Source organism: Pinus tabuliformis, chromosome 6 (assembly GCF_031772625.1).
Source record: "Pinus tabuliformis cultivar Carrire ecotype Pingquan chromosome 6, CPIR1, whole genome shotgun sequence".
Taxonomy (NCBI): Eukaryota; Viridiplantae; Streptophyta; class Pinopsida; order Pinales; family Pinaceae; genus Pinus; species Pinus tabuliformis.
The window spans coordinates 48,640,619-48,657,077 of NC_142292.1; the positions used below are offsets into that span (position 1 = coordinate 48,640,619).

General features: G+C 34.7%; 1 protein-coding gene across 1 annotated transcript; it reads left to right on the forward strand.

The window, feature by feature from the left end:
* Window positions 1-14,026: 14,026 nt before the first annotated feature.
* LOC149257145 (uncharacterized) lies at window positions 14,027-15,460 on the forward strand. The gene has a single exon (XM_089457263.1). It carries the CDS (start codon window positions 14,027-14,029, stop codon window positions 15,458-15,460), a length of 1,434 nt encoding a protein of 477 aa, XP_089313389.1.
* The last annotated feature ends 999 nt before the right edge of the window (window positions 15,461-16,459 follow it).

Consider the following 16,459-nt stretch of genomic DNA (forward strand, 5'->3'; position numbering starts at 1 on the left):
TCTTTTAGTGTCGATGGGATCGCTTCTATTGAAACCCCTCCCATGTTTCCTATTTTTTCTTCCTCAAGTTTCCTCAAAGAAGGGAAACAAGGCTTGCACATTCTAGGAATATTAACAGATAGAATACAACTACATTGTTCCATCATGTGTTACTTTATAAAATTTCGGTTGTTAAGACTAACAAACAAATAATATGTGTTTGAGTTAGTAGTAATAACAATTTGATAATTATTTACATTGAAAATACATAAAAACCCTTATGTTTCTAATAGCCTTCAATATATTTGTTTTTCGCAATATTTTTATATAAATATATAAATTCTTAATTAATAAAATTAAACATTTATATAAATTTCTTAAACAACTAATAAATTCATTACCTTAATTTAGTAAAAAGTGGTAAGGTAATCTCATGACACCACACTCCCTCTAAGCAAGTCTTGGCTTTATAGGCAAAGGCAACTTTATGTCTTTATTAACTTTCCATAAACTAAGAATTAACGTTATCAAATTTGTTTTTTGATAATTTATAGTAATTGATATAATTTTTTATAAATAAAATGTTTAAGATTTTGATTCACACATTAGGCTTATTAATATAAAGTAATTTTAAATAAGTTAAATGTTAAGATTTTGGTTCCACATGCTACAGTGATTGCCCATGAAAATGGGGAATCCATGTCTATTTATAAGATATTGGGTGTCATCATCTGTCGATTTCTTTTATGGATATATAGACATCTCATTTCTGGAGTCTGAAAAGAGAAAAGTTTTACCATCATCACTATAAGGTTTTGGTTTTTTTGGGCTGGAACATTGATCTTCATTAAGAGACTTGATAGCTAGGCATGACAGATCGTTTGCAGATCAAAAAGAGGCAAAGGGAAGAATACCAAGGAAATTTTATTTCAAGACCTCCAAAAAGAATTGTCATGAATACATCATCGCTCGTCACCTGCTTCTACCCTCTACCTATGTGAGATGGTAGAAACCATGAAGCTTCCACATATTTATAGAGATTATCATGTATAGAGCTTTGAGTATGTAGGCATGGGTAGTGTTCAATTTATTGTCACTGGGGCGGACAGAATACTTGTTGACCATTCCTATAAGGATCTGGTGCTATTGAGAAGAGAAGGAAATCAAATTTCACCTGTTCAGTGTAACATCAACATAAGCGTTGGTGCCGACCATGCGAAGGGTTTCATCATATCTATGTGTTACAACAAACACAATAATTTATTTCTAATAGTGCATATGTGTTAGAAATTGTAATTACTCCCACATGTGTAGTTGGATCAAATTAGAGAATCTTTTAATCACTGAGTTAAGTGTGTGTTCATCATAAACTTAGAAAATATTAAATACTTTGACCGGGTAAATATTAAATAACTTTGACCGGGTTCATTGTAAGAAGAATAAAGTTTATGCTTTATTAAGATGGATGAAGAGTTAAGTGACGTCCATATTTAGAGTGTGGTTCACTGAGTTAAGTGTGTGTTCATCATAAACTTAGAAATCTGGTTTATCAATAGAAGGGTTCATTGTAAGAATAAATTTGTGTTTATAAAGATACTCTTTGTTATTTTCTCTTATAAAGATCCAAAAATAACGAAAGACAAAATTATCAAATTTATTAAAATTGCAAAGTGAAAAACCTAAGTAATTAAAATCTTATAACATAAATAACAAAATTGCAATTCTGAATTTCAAGGTAAAGAAGACACAGGGTATTAAGTAAATTTGAAGTGATCTCCACTACTGAATCTAAATAACAAAATTGCAATTCTGAATTTCAAGGTAAAGAATAAGGCACAGGGTATTAAAAGTAAATTTGAAGTGATCTCCACTATTAAATTTATGTTAGTAAATTTGAAGTGGTCTCCACACACCACTGAATTTATTGTTTAATCACTATTCCTATCATATCAAATTTATTTGACAATAAGTGTGGATAAAGATTATCCTTTATATAGACAGAAAAAAAAACCCTTCTAATGGAGTGATCCTCTTTTTTGCAGTGGACCTAATGCCATGATAATTACTATCATCTAAAAAGTTAAAAACACTGAAAATATAAAGTTTAAATCTTTATATTTTTTTAAAATATAAATCTCATTCTTCTCTAGGATATTTAAAAAAACACTTATATTTTTTAATAAGAAACATATCATAATTAAACTATAATTTTTTTAATATGAAATTTCTATAATCTTTTTAAAATAAAAACTATAAATTTTCATTTTTATTTTTTAATTAAAAACTTACCCATTTTTAACGATAAATTTTAAATATAAAATTTTACCCATGCTTTACCAAGGTTACAACCAAGTGTTGCTTTAAGAACCGTGCTAGACATGGCTAGATGTCTGGATAGACACAAGAAAGCCTGAGGTTGGCGCAACCATCACAATCACAGTTACCAATAAAGCAGAGTGAGTCTTAAATTCACAATTCTTCTGGAATCACAACTATTCATTTTCATTCCTATTTTTTAATAAAAATTACCATTGTAAGAATAAATTGAAGTGAGTCTTAAAGCAACAACTGGAATAAAAGAATTGAATGAAATGGTGAATACTGATCTTGAGTGTGCAGATTACAGAAAAAATAAATAAATAAATAGCAGTACGTGATGATGAAAGTAAAAAGAATGATATGGATGTTTCTGAAGACAAAGAAGAATTCATTGAAACCATTTTTCGGCAATGGAGACAAGAAGAGAGAAGATTCTACTATGAAGAAATGTGGCAACAAGAAAGCCAGGAATATGAAGCGTAGAAGAAAAACAAAGAAGACGGCTTGAAGATGGGATGTTGTGGAAAAGGTCCATGGTTGAATGAAAATTCGAAAAGGAAGGTGTAGTAGACAAGATCAGATTGTGTTTCAGCACAAATTCAAGAAAATTCAAAGAAAAATCACAACAACAATAAGTAAAGGAATATGGGGCCTACAACAAGAACACACAACAGAGAATGAAGCAATTTCGAGGATTTAAAATTTGGAAGAAGAGAAAAAGGAAATGCAAAGTTGTGAAAGTCTTGAGTCATTGTAAGCCTAGATGAGACATAAACTAGCATGCATGCTTCAGTGATAATTGAGTCAATTTCTACTATAAGCCTAGCATGCATATTTGAGTCATGTTGATTCATGTTGAGTCATATGGTCGTAATTTGAGTCATGTTGATTCATGTTGAGTCATATGGTCGTAATAGTATGCATCGCACCTTGACAGTGTACCAGTCAGTATGCATCACATTTTATAAGTGGAGCAGTTAGTATGGTCCAAATTAGGCTCTTTCTAGATGATTTCTGAAGTGGAGCTTTTGGGAAATGATGCACTCATATAATTTTGGGGTTGATGTGCCCAAATATGTCTATAACAGTTTCCCCCTAAAGCATGAGGTCGTAAATATTCATATCGGGTGAAATGCTTTATCTTGAGGATCCGAAGGTTTGAACTAGAAGGTAACCTGCATAAGTTACAATACAATAAATCATCATAATATGATTTTCATGATCTAGCTGAGGGAGACATTCCCATGCTCAACTTTATAAATTTCATTTCATGTACATAGATCAGATAGTCATCTGCAGATAGAGACTGGTGATTCTGTAGATATAGAGTCATTATCCATGATTAGGATGATCATCTATGTAGAGCCTTTGTACATTTGATGTTTTTATATCCTTGAATATATCGCAGCCTGAATGGATGAAACTAGATCTGGGGTCTTCAAACTCGTTCAATCTTCGCTCGATGTACAATTCAAACCATGTGAAGAGATGTTCAGAAGTTGAACATGGAAAGATATCACCCAATTACCAGCCAATGATTTGAGTTGTTAACAGACACGAGAGGGATCACTGGTAATGATAATGATCCTCGAGGTACTACAGTACAATTCATGTGGTGTGAATATATGATCCAATGTCGAACACCACGCAAAATATTTCAGTTGAAGGCCATTGATGTCAACTTGTTGCCAGAAGTGACAAACTTGCCATTGATCTATGCAAGCTTCAAAGAACTGAAAGGGTTGTTTCTAAGTCAACTTCTTGGATAATGAGCTGATGTCGACAAGAAGCGACTTGTCATAGGAGGGCCTTGATGTATCCCACATCTATGACACAAAACAAAGAAAATGATTTCTGGAGGTGAAAATGAACTGATGACACAAGGTTCAGGAATGGTGGTCATGAAAAAATGAAGGTTGGAGGTATTGCAGTGTATGAGACATTAACTGGATGACTTCTCAAGTGGATGGCTTCTCTTGAACATGTCAGCGACACTGAGATGAATTGGTAGTGTTAACCCCAAAAGATAGATGGTATGATGACCAGTGAACGGAATAACCCAACCCAACTCAATCATGGAGATGAAGTGAAAGTGTCATGTTCAAGAGTGACTTGCTACCATAAACTCTTCAAGATTTTTCCCCTTTCTCCCCAGTCATTGCTAACCAGTACCTCTTTACTTTTGTCAAGCTTGAGGAGGATAAGATATGCTTGTTCTATAATTCGCCCTTCGGGCAAACCTGTCGCTATTTAATATTTTAACAAGTCTAGCGACAATGAAACTCGATCTTGTCTGGATGGAAAAGTTTGTCACTATTATTTTAACGAGTTTAATGATAATGATAACTCGGTCCTTTTTATGTTTAGAGAGTTTGAAAAGGGACAAAAAGAAAACTCCATAAGTTATTTTTCGTAAAATAATCCCTCAGGTCCGAAAAAGGATAAAATAATACATGAGGGATGATGTTTCCAATACTTTAATGTGCCAGAAAAGACAAGATCTTGACAATCTTTTCATGTTTAGAGAGTCTGAAAAGGGTTTAAAGAGGAATCTATTTTGAGGAACGAGTGGTGTCTAGGGTAGAAATTGGTTCCGGTGATGTGGGAACTTCTCAAAACATGTTGATTTGTGTGAAGAGGTTGGCTAATAAGACCACTCATTGCAGTTGTTCCTCAAAAAGCATAAAACAACCAAGTGGAAGCGTATGATCAACCAAAGAGATGGTGGTTATGGAATGAAACAACCAAGGACCATCTGATAAAAAAAGGCTGATAAAATGACAATCACGAGGGTTAAAATGGAAATGGGTTCATTTCTAAACAAGCTTGAACCATAGGGAACTATGCTTGGATTCAGTTTCATGTTTACACAAGCTTGAAATGAAAAATCTATGCTTGAAAATGGTTTGCATGCCCCCAGCATGATGAAAGGGAGAGTCTCCTGTAACCAGATGGAAGTCACTGTAGTGAAGTAGGACGGTTATCCAACAACTTTTTGGCTTCGTCCAGATAGACAAAGGTGAATGGGGTGATTCCCTTCACATAACCTACAAGAAAACTTAACTTCACCATTAGGTGCATGACCCCCAAGCTTCATTACATTCACCTAAGTAGACTACTCATGGCTATCAAGTGGGTGGAATGAAGGTTCTTTTATGAGATCAAATGAAAGACTCGACTGGGATTTTACGAGATATAATCTAAGACTCGACTTGGAAGTTTGCTTTAGGGTACCTTGTTTCATTTTTTAATGAGCTTGACACAAGACAAGAAACTCTGCTCAAGTTCCTTATTTCATTTTTTAACGGGCTTGACACAAGACAAGGAACTTTGCTCATATCGTTGGTTTCTTTTTTTAACGAGGTTGACACAAGATAAGGAAATATCCTCGAGAACCTGTTTCATTTTTTAATGAGGTTGACATAGTAAAATAACTGTCCTCATACTCCTTGTTTCATTTTTTAATGAGGTTGACACAAGACAACGAACTATCCTCAAAGACCCTTGGTTAGAACTCATAAGTGGTCATGAAGGAGAGATCTGGTTCCAATGCCCCCAGTACATAATGTACAACATCACTGAATTGATTGTCAGTCGATGTAGGTATGGAACAGGTTGCCACATAATTAACCCATGGCTCGGATGATACCATTGGTACAAAAGGAACATTTAGGGAGGATGGTTGACTAGGAGCCATATTTGGACCAGGAAATGCAAGCTGGTCAACGATGACAATCCTGCCTTCATGCGAGAAACAAATCACGCGAAAGTGTTGAAACAATAGCTCCCATGTGATAAACATAGTCACACCCAATAAGTAAATTGTAATCTAAAGGTCCTGGGACTACCATCATGTTTAGATAAACAATTTTTCCTCCCAAAGTCGTAGGTAGCTGAGGAAGGATCCCTAATGGTCGACTGGTTCCTTTGTTAAAGCCCAACAGATTCTGTGTAACAGGCACAAGAGGTGGCGAACCAATCGCTTGCCAAGCAGTTGAGGAAAGGATACTCACTAATGCACCTTCTTCTATAGTAGTGCCATATACAATCATTTTACAAACTTGTACTATGATCTAGAAAGGCACATAAGAAGGAAGGCAGGATCCTTCCAGTCGATTCCAATCAAAGGAAGTGACTAGATGACTTAGAGGGAGTACCATAGAAATGGGAGAATTAACCCCTTGAGTTACAAGAACTGGAGGATTTTCCTCCTATCTTGATGGAACAAGCGGATTGCCCCTAAGCTCGTTAGAATCCGAAGTAACAAAAAGAACTTGAGCAATATCATTTTCACTCTCTTCGGAAAAGGTATGATTTGCTAAAGTTGTAATTAGGTCAACTTTTGCCTCGATCTGTTGATTTGGGTCAGGTATAGACTCATTGGATTCACTTTCAGAGAGAGTGGTTTTAACTGACGGTTGATTTTGGTTAGTTGGTTTATCAACTAGTGAAGGATTTAGGGAGAGTTTCCTATAACCAGATGGAAGTTGCTGCAGTGAAGCAGGACGGTTATCCAACACTTTCTTGGCTTCATCCAGATAGGGACAAAGGTAAATGGGGTAATTCCCTTTACATAACCTACATGGAAACTTAACTTTTAATTTCTTTCCATGAATTTTACTATCAGTAGTTGATGGTGTATCACCAACATGACATCCACAAGTTGATGACACAGAATGATGTGAACATGAAGGCCATTCTTCTAAGATATGAGGAATATCAGGACAATTTCAAAGAATATGGTCTCCCGCACAAATTTTGCATGGATATTTGACTTTGTGAGGCTTAACGGATGGATTTTCATCAGATGTTGCATTCAAAGCAATGGTTCCTTGGTTGCCCCCTTGCTAAATTGGCTTCTTCTTCTTCTTCTTCCCTTTCTTCTTCTTCTTAGCCACTTGGTTACTAGTACCAACACTTTCACTAGGCGAAGAGGAAGAAGGGGAGGAAGAAACAAATGAGGAAGAAGGAAAGGGTCAACTCTAGGATCAACTGGAGGTTGATTTTGTCCAGTTGGAGGTGTACTCGATTGCAAAGAAATCACGACATTTTGAACCAAAGAGGTTGAAAACAACCATACTGGTAGGCCAATGGTAAATCCTAGAAGGGACAATGTAGCCATATAAGGAGCACCAATATTTCTGAAAGAAGGAAAAGGACTAGGATTTCCATCGAAAGGGATTCCTTGATCGGTGGACTCTGGATTTGTCATCATATGTTCCAACCTAAGATCAACTAAGGAAAAGGGATGTTATTCGCGATCAATTAATTTTAACGACACTTTAGATGCAACTTTGATTTTTCAGTATTGAAGAGGAGAAAAAGCTAAAGATGACTCTAATCGCCTTCGATTGTTAATGAGCCTAAAAGGACAAGTGCTCAGATGGACCTTTTCTTTTAAAGAGTTGAAAAGGAATGAAAGTGACTACTCTGGAGAATCTAGAAAAAAAGGTTTACTAGACCAATTGCAAAACTACAATATACACCTTGGTGATAAATTAAAGAGAAATTACCAAGGACTTATGTATGGAAATCAATCTTCCTGAATGTTGTGTTCATTGCATTGCGATCGATAAGGTGGTAGACTCGGTTTCTGATGGATAAAGGATTTAAGCCTATGGGGGCCTCCCAATATATACATGATGGTACGGGGAGCACAAGTCCATGCTAGCACTTGTCATAACAAGGAGGAGGAATCACCCAACCTTGAATGAAAATGATAGCCACTAGTTTTAACGACGTCAGAACACGTCTCTAGCCTAGACCTCTAGATGTGTTGCGTTAAATTCCAAAGCGTAGTTAAGTTAATTGAGGTTCATTTTAAGTTAATCTTGCTTAAAATTTGCCTTTGAAGGTTCACCACGTGATGTATGTTCACAATTCCTAAAATGCAACTATCATGATAAACAAACTTTTGATTTAGTTTGAATGGTGAAAACCTTAGCTACTAAAGGATAGAGCAATAAGATCTTTGACAAAAAGAAAAGAGCACATCTAATGCAATTTCCCTAGCTATTCCTATCAAGCATTCACAAAATTTAATATGAATAATGCAAAATGCATGTATTTCTTTTCATTTTCCCTTAATGTGAATGATACAGAAAGGAAAATTAATGCACAAATGATCAAAAATATCTTTTCATAAAAGTGACGATTTATGAAAATTTCTCTTAAATGAAAAGGAAGACTTTACGACATTTTTGATTTTAAAGAGATGAGGAAATATGACACTTTAAATGAAAATACAAATCATATGCACATGTAAATCAATTGATCTTTAATGAATGAAGACTTTACAACAATTCAAAATTCGAAAGTGGAATGACTTTACAACACTTCTTTCGACAAAGATCAATCAACAAGAAAAACAACTTTCGACTAAATATTGCAAATGATAAAGTAATACATAAGAAACACTTAACAATCCTAGTCTAAGTGGGGTTGAATTAAGTGATGCAAGTAAACTTCAGTGAAGAGACATTGTTCATATTCAACAAAACAACCAAACAAATATGAAAACAAGTCAAAAACTCTCAACTCCTAGATGGGAAATTGAGTTCAGTCAATCATCACACCTAGCCTTTGGAGACAATATTATGATCATCGCACCTGGCCTTTGAAGAGGGTGAGATGCATCTCACAGTGGAAGACAGTGCGATGGTCCAGGGAACGATTTCTGAAAGTGTTTTGGCTCAAATTTGGAGTAGTTATCAATGAATCAAGCTTGGATTTGATGAACAATGATAAGCAAAGTATGATGGAATGTCCTAAGAGGTTACTGAGCTACCAAAAGGGCATCTAGATGTGTTTGCAAGTCAAATGTTTAACTCATAAACTAAACCAGAGATTGACTGAAGAAACATTTATCTACTATGCAATTGCAAAGCAAGAGCAGTTCGAAAGCTACCTGGCTGGCTTCAGACTCTTCTATAGTTTATCAAATTGAACATAAAACAAACAATAACAACAAACAAACATCTAATCTATCCTCAGTGGAGTCACCAATTTGTTTCTAGGAACATTAATGTCTTGTTGAACGACTAACCCTCTAGGTTTGGAAGCTACCCTAGAAACAACAGTTTAAATCAATTCATTGATCTTTCCTATGTCTAACAGATAAGAGAAAGATAGTAGAAAACCAACCTGGAACTTTCACTTGATCCCTTGCCTAATCTCTCTCTCCTTTGGTAGATCCAGTAACTCCTCCCTGTACTTAACATGCTTGGAGAGAACCTGCACAAGTACAACAACAAAGAACTGCCAAAGCATCGTGATCTATTACAGCATAAAAATTATAGAATCAGATATATAATGAACAAACGAAAGCATTCAAAATTTTACAATCAATTGGGAAAAATCCTGAAGAACTTTATTAATAATAAGGAGAATTACAACCCATTTGTCTGATCCAGCACCATCCTCCCAACATCAATCCTTATTCACCTCATGAATTAGCAAGAACACACCGACAACAATACAATGCTATCTCCTCAATACCAAAACTAACAACACTTACTTGCAACTCACAACAATTCAACCTTCTGATCTATTGGATGGGAGATCCTTTTATAGATGTTTGCAAGGGTGTGAGTCATCCATGGGGTTTGATTAGTGTCATTCCACTTGTTACAATTGGTTCCACAAGAGAGGGGAATTGGAGATGGTTTCCTAATTCCCTTAGTCATCCTTAGGCGAATTCAGAGAGGCAAGTGGCACGGGAGAAGTTTCTAGAAGATTCCATGAGCAACCAACTAACAAACTATCCCAGAAATTGGTCCATCCTCACCCATCGCACCCTATAGAAGGCCTAGACAGTATGCATTGCACCTTGATAGTGTACCAGTATGCATCACAGTTTATTAGTGGAGCAGTTAGTATGGTCCAATTTAGACTCTTTCTGGATGATTTCTGAAGTGGAGCTTTTGGGGAATGATGCACTTAGATGAATAAGTTCCTTTAGGGTATGAAACAACTCTCTTAGGTGTTGATGAGCCCTAGTTCATCGACATATAATCTTGGGGTTGATGTGCCCAAATATGTCTATAATAGTCTTGAGTCATACGGTTGTAATTAAGGGGGAGTGTTAGAAATTTTATTTACTCCCGCATGTGGAGTTGGATAAAATTAGAGAATTAGTTAAATAAGTGTTGAGCGTTGAGTCAAGTCAAGTGATGGATGAAGAGTTAAGTACAATCCATATTTAGAGTGTGAGTTATCTGAGTTAGGTGTGTGTATGTTAAGTTATTTTAGGTAAGTCGCTACTTGGAAAATGTTAAATACCATTCACTAGGTTTATTGTAAGAATCATGTTTTTATGTGTTCAATAAAAGAGCCACAACTAGTGTGATTTGTGTGAATTTTTGTTTTCTCTCCTATGTATTTCCAACAATATGGCATATCATAATAAATGGGAACGTTACGATGTTGAAATAATAAGCCTCGATATTACATCTATACAACAAGGAGGAACTTTGAAGACCATGCGGCTTTTTCCTGTAGAGTCTCGCATAAACGAATGGTGTTTTGATATTCCAAATTGCAAGGCCATCATTCACGATTTGAGGTACCATATACTCAAGCGTTTTGAATTAAAAGAGTACACACTTTTGTTTGTAATAACAAATCTAGGTTTCACAAATGCTAGTCCATATAACATTTGGAGTATTTGTTCAAATATGGAAATTCCAAGTCTGGGAAATATGGACATTGTGATATATGAGCAAATTTGTTTCACTAAAAGTAATGGAAGGGCTGAATTTGAATTGAAATTTTGGATTTGAATACTGCAAAAAGAAATATTTCTCCCTCAGCCTACTACTGAAGAGATCATAAAGTTTGTCATGTTGTGTGGGAGAAATACACTACTTACTCAACAAGATTCATTGTAGATTGAAGTGGGAGAGATCTGCGGTGAAAACCCTGTTTCAATCAACATCAAAAATACAAATATTATTACGGTCAGTGAACCTTACTATTTATATAAAAGATCCTAGTTTATCTACAGTATAGAATCCAGAAAAAATCACATTTGTAATCTTCGAGGTGAGATTTTAGTGACACATGAAGATCACCTACTTACAGAATGGCCAACGTTAGATTACGCCAACATTATCAGGTATTCGTACATTTCTAATTGTGTCCATATTGAAACAAATAAGTATCACTTCTTTTAGTTTGATTATTGTTTTCCTTTATGTTATGAAATATCATATGTGTTTCTTATAACTCTTAAAAGCAAACAAGGAGTAATATCATCAGAATTAGCTTAAAAGTGTTGTGTGTTTTAATTGTTTGTTTATTTAATGTTTTCTAATAAATTGCTTAAGTTTGGGAATTCTTAGTTGGTCCCTTACTTATGTAATTCATTCCCTCTATTGGCCCCTAGTACAAGATTCTTAATTGCCCTTGCTATTTTCCAAACCTCCCTTCCTCATCTTAATCCCTGTTAAGGATTCTTCATTTCCCTTAGCCCCGGTTAGGATTCTCATCCATTTAAACCTGCAGATTCGCTCCTACTGTGTTAGCCTGCCCTGTGGAATCTTACCCTAGTAATAGATCTAAATCCAATTAAGCCTTTCTTGATTGACTCCATAGCCCAATGGCCTAAATATTTTCTCTGCCCATCTGTCTTCTTAATTCCACCACCTAAACAAAACAAACAACCCTGAACATTAAAAACTAGCCTGAAATCATATTCAAACAAAGTTAAATCATAAAGAGAGAGCCCTCTTTGGACTTAGGTTGGCTAGAACCTGAGTCTAAAAGATTGGTTTGTGGTTACCTCGGGCCATTCCTTATTTAATAACTTCTAAGAAAAAAACCTGAGTTATTAGTTTTATAATAGTCCTATAATAATACAACTCTTAGGGTAGTTTTAAAGTATTAAAGAGGATAAAAAAAATATTTAGGCTTTAGGTTCCGAGTCTAAGTTCTTTAAAACATTTAGTTAATTATAAACAAATTTATTTGTTACAAATAAAAAAAAATAATGAATTGTTTTAACAAACTAAATATTTAATTAATAAATTAAATAATTTTTATTTCTTTCGTTGTGTTTTGGTCCAAGGCAAATGTAGTTGTTGCACTGTCTTTTGTAGCCGTTTCCTTGGTCAAAAGTTTCATTTCAATATATTTATTTTTATGTATAAATTCTTAATTAATAAAATTAAACATTGATATAAATTTCTTAAACACTTAAAAGATTCATTACTTTGGGTTAAACTAAACATTAACATTAACATTATCAATTTTTTTTTTCTTAATTTATATTAATATAATTTTATATAAGTAAAATATTTAAGATTTTAGTTCACACATCACAAATACAAATATTAGTGCACTCCATGAACCTTACTATTTATATAAAACATTCCAGTTTATCTACGGCATCGAATCCGAAAGAATTCAGTAGGTAGTAGGTGTTGGGTCCGAGCACTCTCTTCCTAGTCATTTTTTAGGCCCCCTTCTCGTTTTTTGGCTCCTCTAATTTATTTATTTATTTTTAATCGTTAGACAATATTAAATTAATTTAACATATACAATTATTTTTTCTGATATTTTTATAATATTAATACGTTTTATGACCAACTAGATTCCTAATTAATTTTTTTGGATAAGTTAGTTATTTATTTATTATTATTATTATTTATTTATTTATTGTGTGGATAAGTTAGTTAGTTATTTATTTATTATTATTATTATTATTTTTAAAGTTAATTTAACAATTAGATATTTAATTTAACTTAATATTATTTTCTCGTTCTCATATGTATTTATTAATTCTAACTAACTATTATCTTAACAACCTATTAATATTACTTTATATATTTATATAATTTATACATATATTATATATAAGGGAATGGTCACCTAATATAACTAACTTCCATTAAATTATAAAAATTTTATGACCCTGCTCCAAAAATCAAAATTAGTTGTTGGTCAAGTTAGCCATTCGAAACGCGCCCACAAATGGTATTTCATGTGATTTTCGCGGAAAAATCTCTCGTAATACCTTGGATTAAACTAAACATTAACATTATCAAATTTGTTTTTTCTAATTTATATTAATTAATATAATTTTATATAAATAAAATATTTAAGATTTTGGTTCACACATTATACTTATTGATATAAAATAATGTTAAATAAACTAAATGTTAAGATTTTGGGTCCACACAGTACACTTATTGCCCATGACAAAGGGAGGATGAAATGGATGTCCCTTCAAAATTAGTTGTTGGTTAAGTTAGCCGTTGGTATTTCATGTGATTTTCGCCGAAAAATCTCTGATAATAACTTGGATTAAACTAAACATTAACATTAACATTAACATTATCAAATTTGTTTTTTCTAATTTATATCCATTAATATAATTTTATATAAATAAAATATTTAAAATTTTGGTTCACACTTGATATAAAATAATATTTACATAAACTAAATGTTAAGATTTTGTACACTTATTGCCCATGACAATGGGAAGGACGAAATGGATGTCCCTTCCTAAAAGCTAAAATATTAAAATTTTGGGTCCACACTACAATTATTGCCCATGACAATGGGGTGGAGGGAATGGATGTCTATTGCCCATGACAATGCGGTGGAGGGAATGGATGCGTATTTATAAGAGCTTTTATGGAGCTATAGACATCTCATTTCGGGAGTTTGAATCTAGAGAATCTGGAGCTAAAGGGTTTGTTTTGGGGGGTTGAACATTAAGAGAGGCATGGCAGATCGTCCGCAGATCCAAAAAAGGAATAGGGATGAATACGAAGGAAATTTTATTCCAAGCCCGCCGCCACCAAGAATGGCCACGAATACTTCATCCCTCGCGTACCCTCTGCGCATGCGAGAGCTGGGCAAGACCATGAAGCTTCCACATATTTACAGAGATTATTATGTGCGCAGCTTTGAGCATGAAGGCATGGGTAGTGTTACATTTATGGTGACTGGGGCTGACACAATACTTGTTGTCCATTCCTCAAAGGATCTGGTGCTATTCAGAAGAGAGGGAGATCAAATTTCACCTGTTCACTGTAACATCAACATGGACAGAAGCATCCGCGCCCAGCGTGCGAAGGGGGACATCATATCCGTGTGTTACAACAAACACAATAATTCATTTCTAATAGCGCACAGGGTGTTTCATGAGAAATTGCAATGTGTCGGCGTTGAATTAATCAGCCTCGACATTGCATCTATAGAAGGAGGAAAATCTGTAAAGACCACGCGCCTTTTACCGGGAGAGTTCTACGCAAGCCCAAAAGAATGGTGTTTTGATATTCCAAATTGCAGGGCCATCATTCACAATTTGAGCGACCATACATTCAAGGGTTGTGAATTAAAAGAGTACACAATGTTGTTTGCGATAACAAATTTAGGTTTCACAAATGTTACTCCAAGAAATGTTATTCGTTCAAATCTGGAAAGTACAAGTCCCGGAAATATGGACATTGTGATATATGACCCAATTCCTTCCCCTAAAAGTAATGGAATGTATGGAGTCGAATTGAGAATGTATTCCAAACTTAACGGAATACTGCAAAAAGAAATATTTCTTCCACGGCGTACTACTGAAGACATAAAGTTCGTCGTGCTGTGTGGCAGCAATACACTACTTATTCAACATGATTCATCGAAGATGGATGTGGTAGAGATCTGCGGTGAAAACCCTGTTTCTATAAACATCAGAAATACAAATATTAGGGCACTCAGTGAACCTTACTATTTATATAAAAGATCCCAGTTTATCTGCGGCATCGAATCCGGAAAAATTCAGGTCTGTAATCTTCAAGGTGAGATTTTAGTGACACTTGAAGATCACCCAATTGCAGACTTATGGCCACCGTTGCATTCTACGAACATTTTCAGGGATTCATACATTTCTGATTCACAGGATGTTATCATTTCTCTTTGCCGCCGCTGCTTACCTGCACAACCATGGGAATGGATATACAGTGTGAATGTTAGCAGCATTGTTACAGGGAAATGCTTGGCAAAGATCAGTTCAGAGGATCCAAATTGTTCTGAAATCAGAAAGAGAGTATTGAATGATGCAGTCGGGGCATTCGCATTCGATGAAAGCACTCACGACATTTTCACGGGAAATGATGACGGACTTTGTGGCGTTTGGTCCAACGAATTCTACAAGGATATTTGAGGAGAAGCGGACTGAGGAGGAGCTAAAGGCTATACCAACATGGACGTCCTCAGGTGTTCTTACTTCAGATTAGATTAGATGGCTTATGTTTTTTAAATCATACATTCATATCACATGGTTTATGTTTTTTAAATCATACATTCATATCACATGGTTTTTCTCTCTTTTTAAGAGATTCCTGAGCAATTTATAGTTCTATTTCTTAGAGTTTGTAGGAAAAAAATTTCTATAAAATTTCATGGTTTTGAGTGATGAAGGTGTTGCTCTTTGTAAAGCAAGGGACACTCACCCCCTACAAAATTATGTTTAGAGAAAGGATGATGATGTCATGGATGTACAAGAAGAACCTCTTATACCTAAAAATGAGCTTGATCTTGCATGATGAACACATGGCACCCATAGATCCCCCTCTATTTGATCCTCCCTCTACTATAAAGAGACCATTATGGCTTCAAGACACCTTACAAGATGTTGAGAGACATGTTGTCGCACGAGGAACCTTTAGAGAAAGTAAGGAGCCATGTTAATATCACGTATATGTTGTAGTTATGAGCAACACTACACAAGTTGAACCATGCACTTTTGAAGAAGCAATGAAAGAACAAGTGTGGGAGGATGTTATGGTTGAAGAATATGATTCCATCACAAAGAACGATGTGTGGGAAGTAGTCTTGAGACTCAAAGAAAAATCTGTTGTAACTTCTAGATGGATATATAAAATTAAGCATGGTTTGGATGGAAGTATTCAGAAGTATAAAACGATGAGATTTTTGAAGTAGAGGACTACGATGAGATTTTTGCACCTATTGTCTAATATCATTAGAGAACTTTTGATGTAAAAAATTGGCCTTAAAACAAAAATGTACAACAAAAATAAACTTTATAAGAACCAATATGATTCAATATGATGATGTCAACCATGGGGGATGATTCACCATTTTTTGAGTTACTAGTCAAGGAGCCTTAGTTGGAAAAACACTCTGGAGCCCTTGGTGGGTT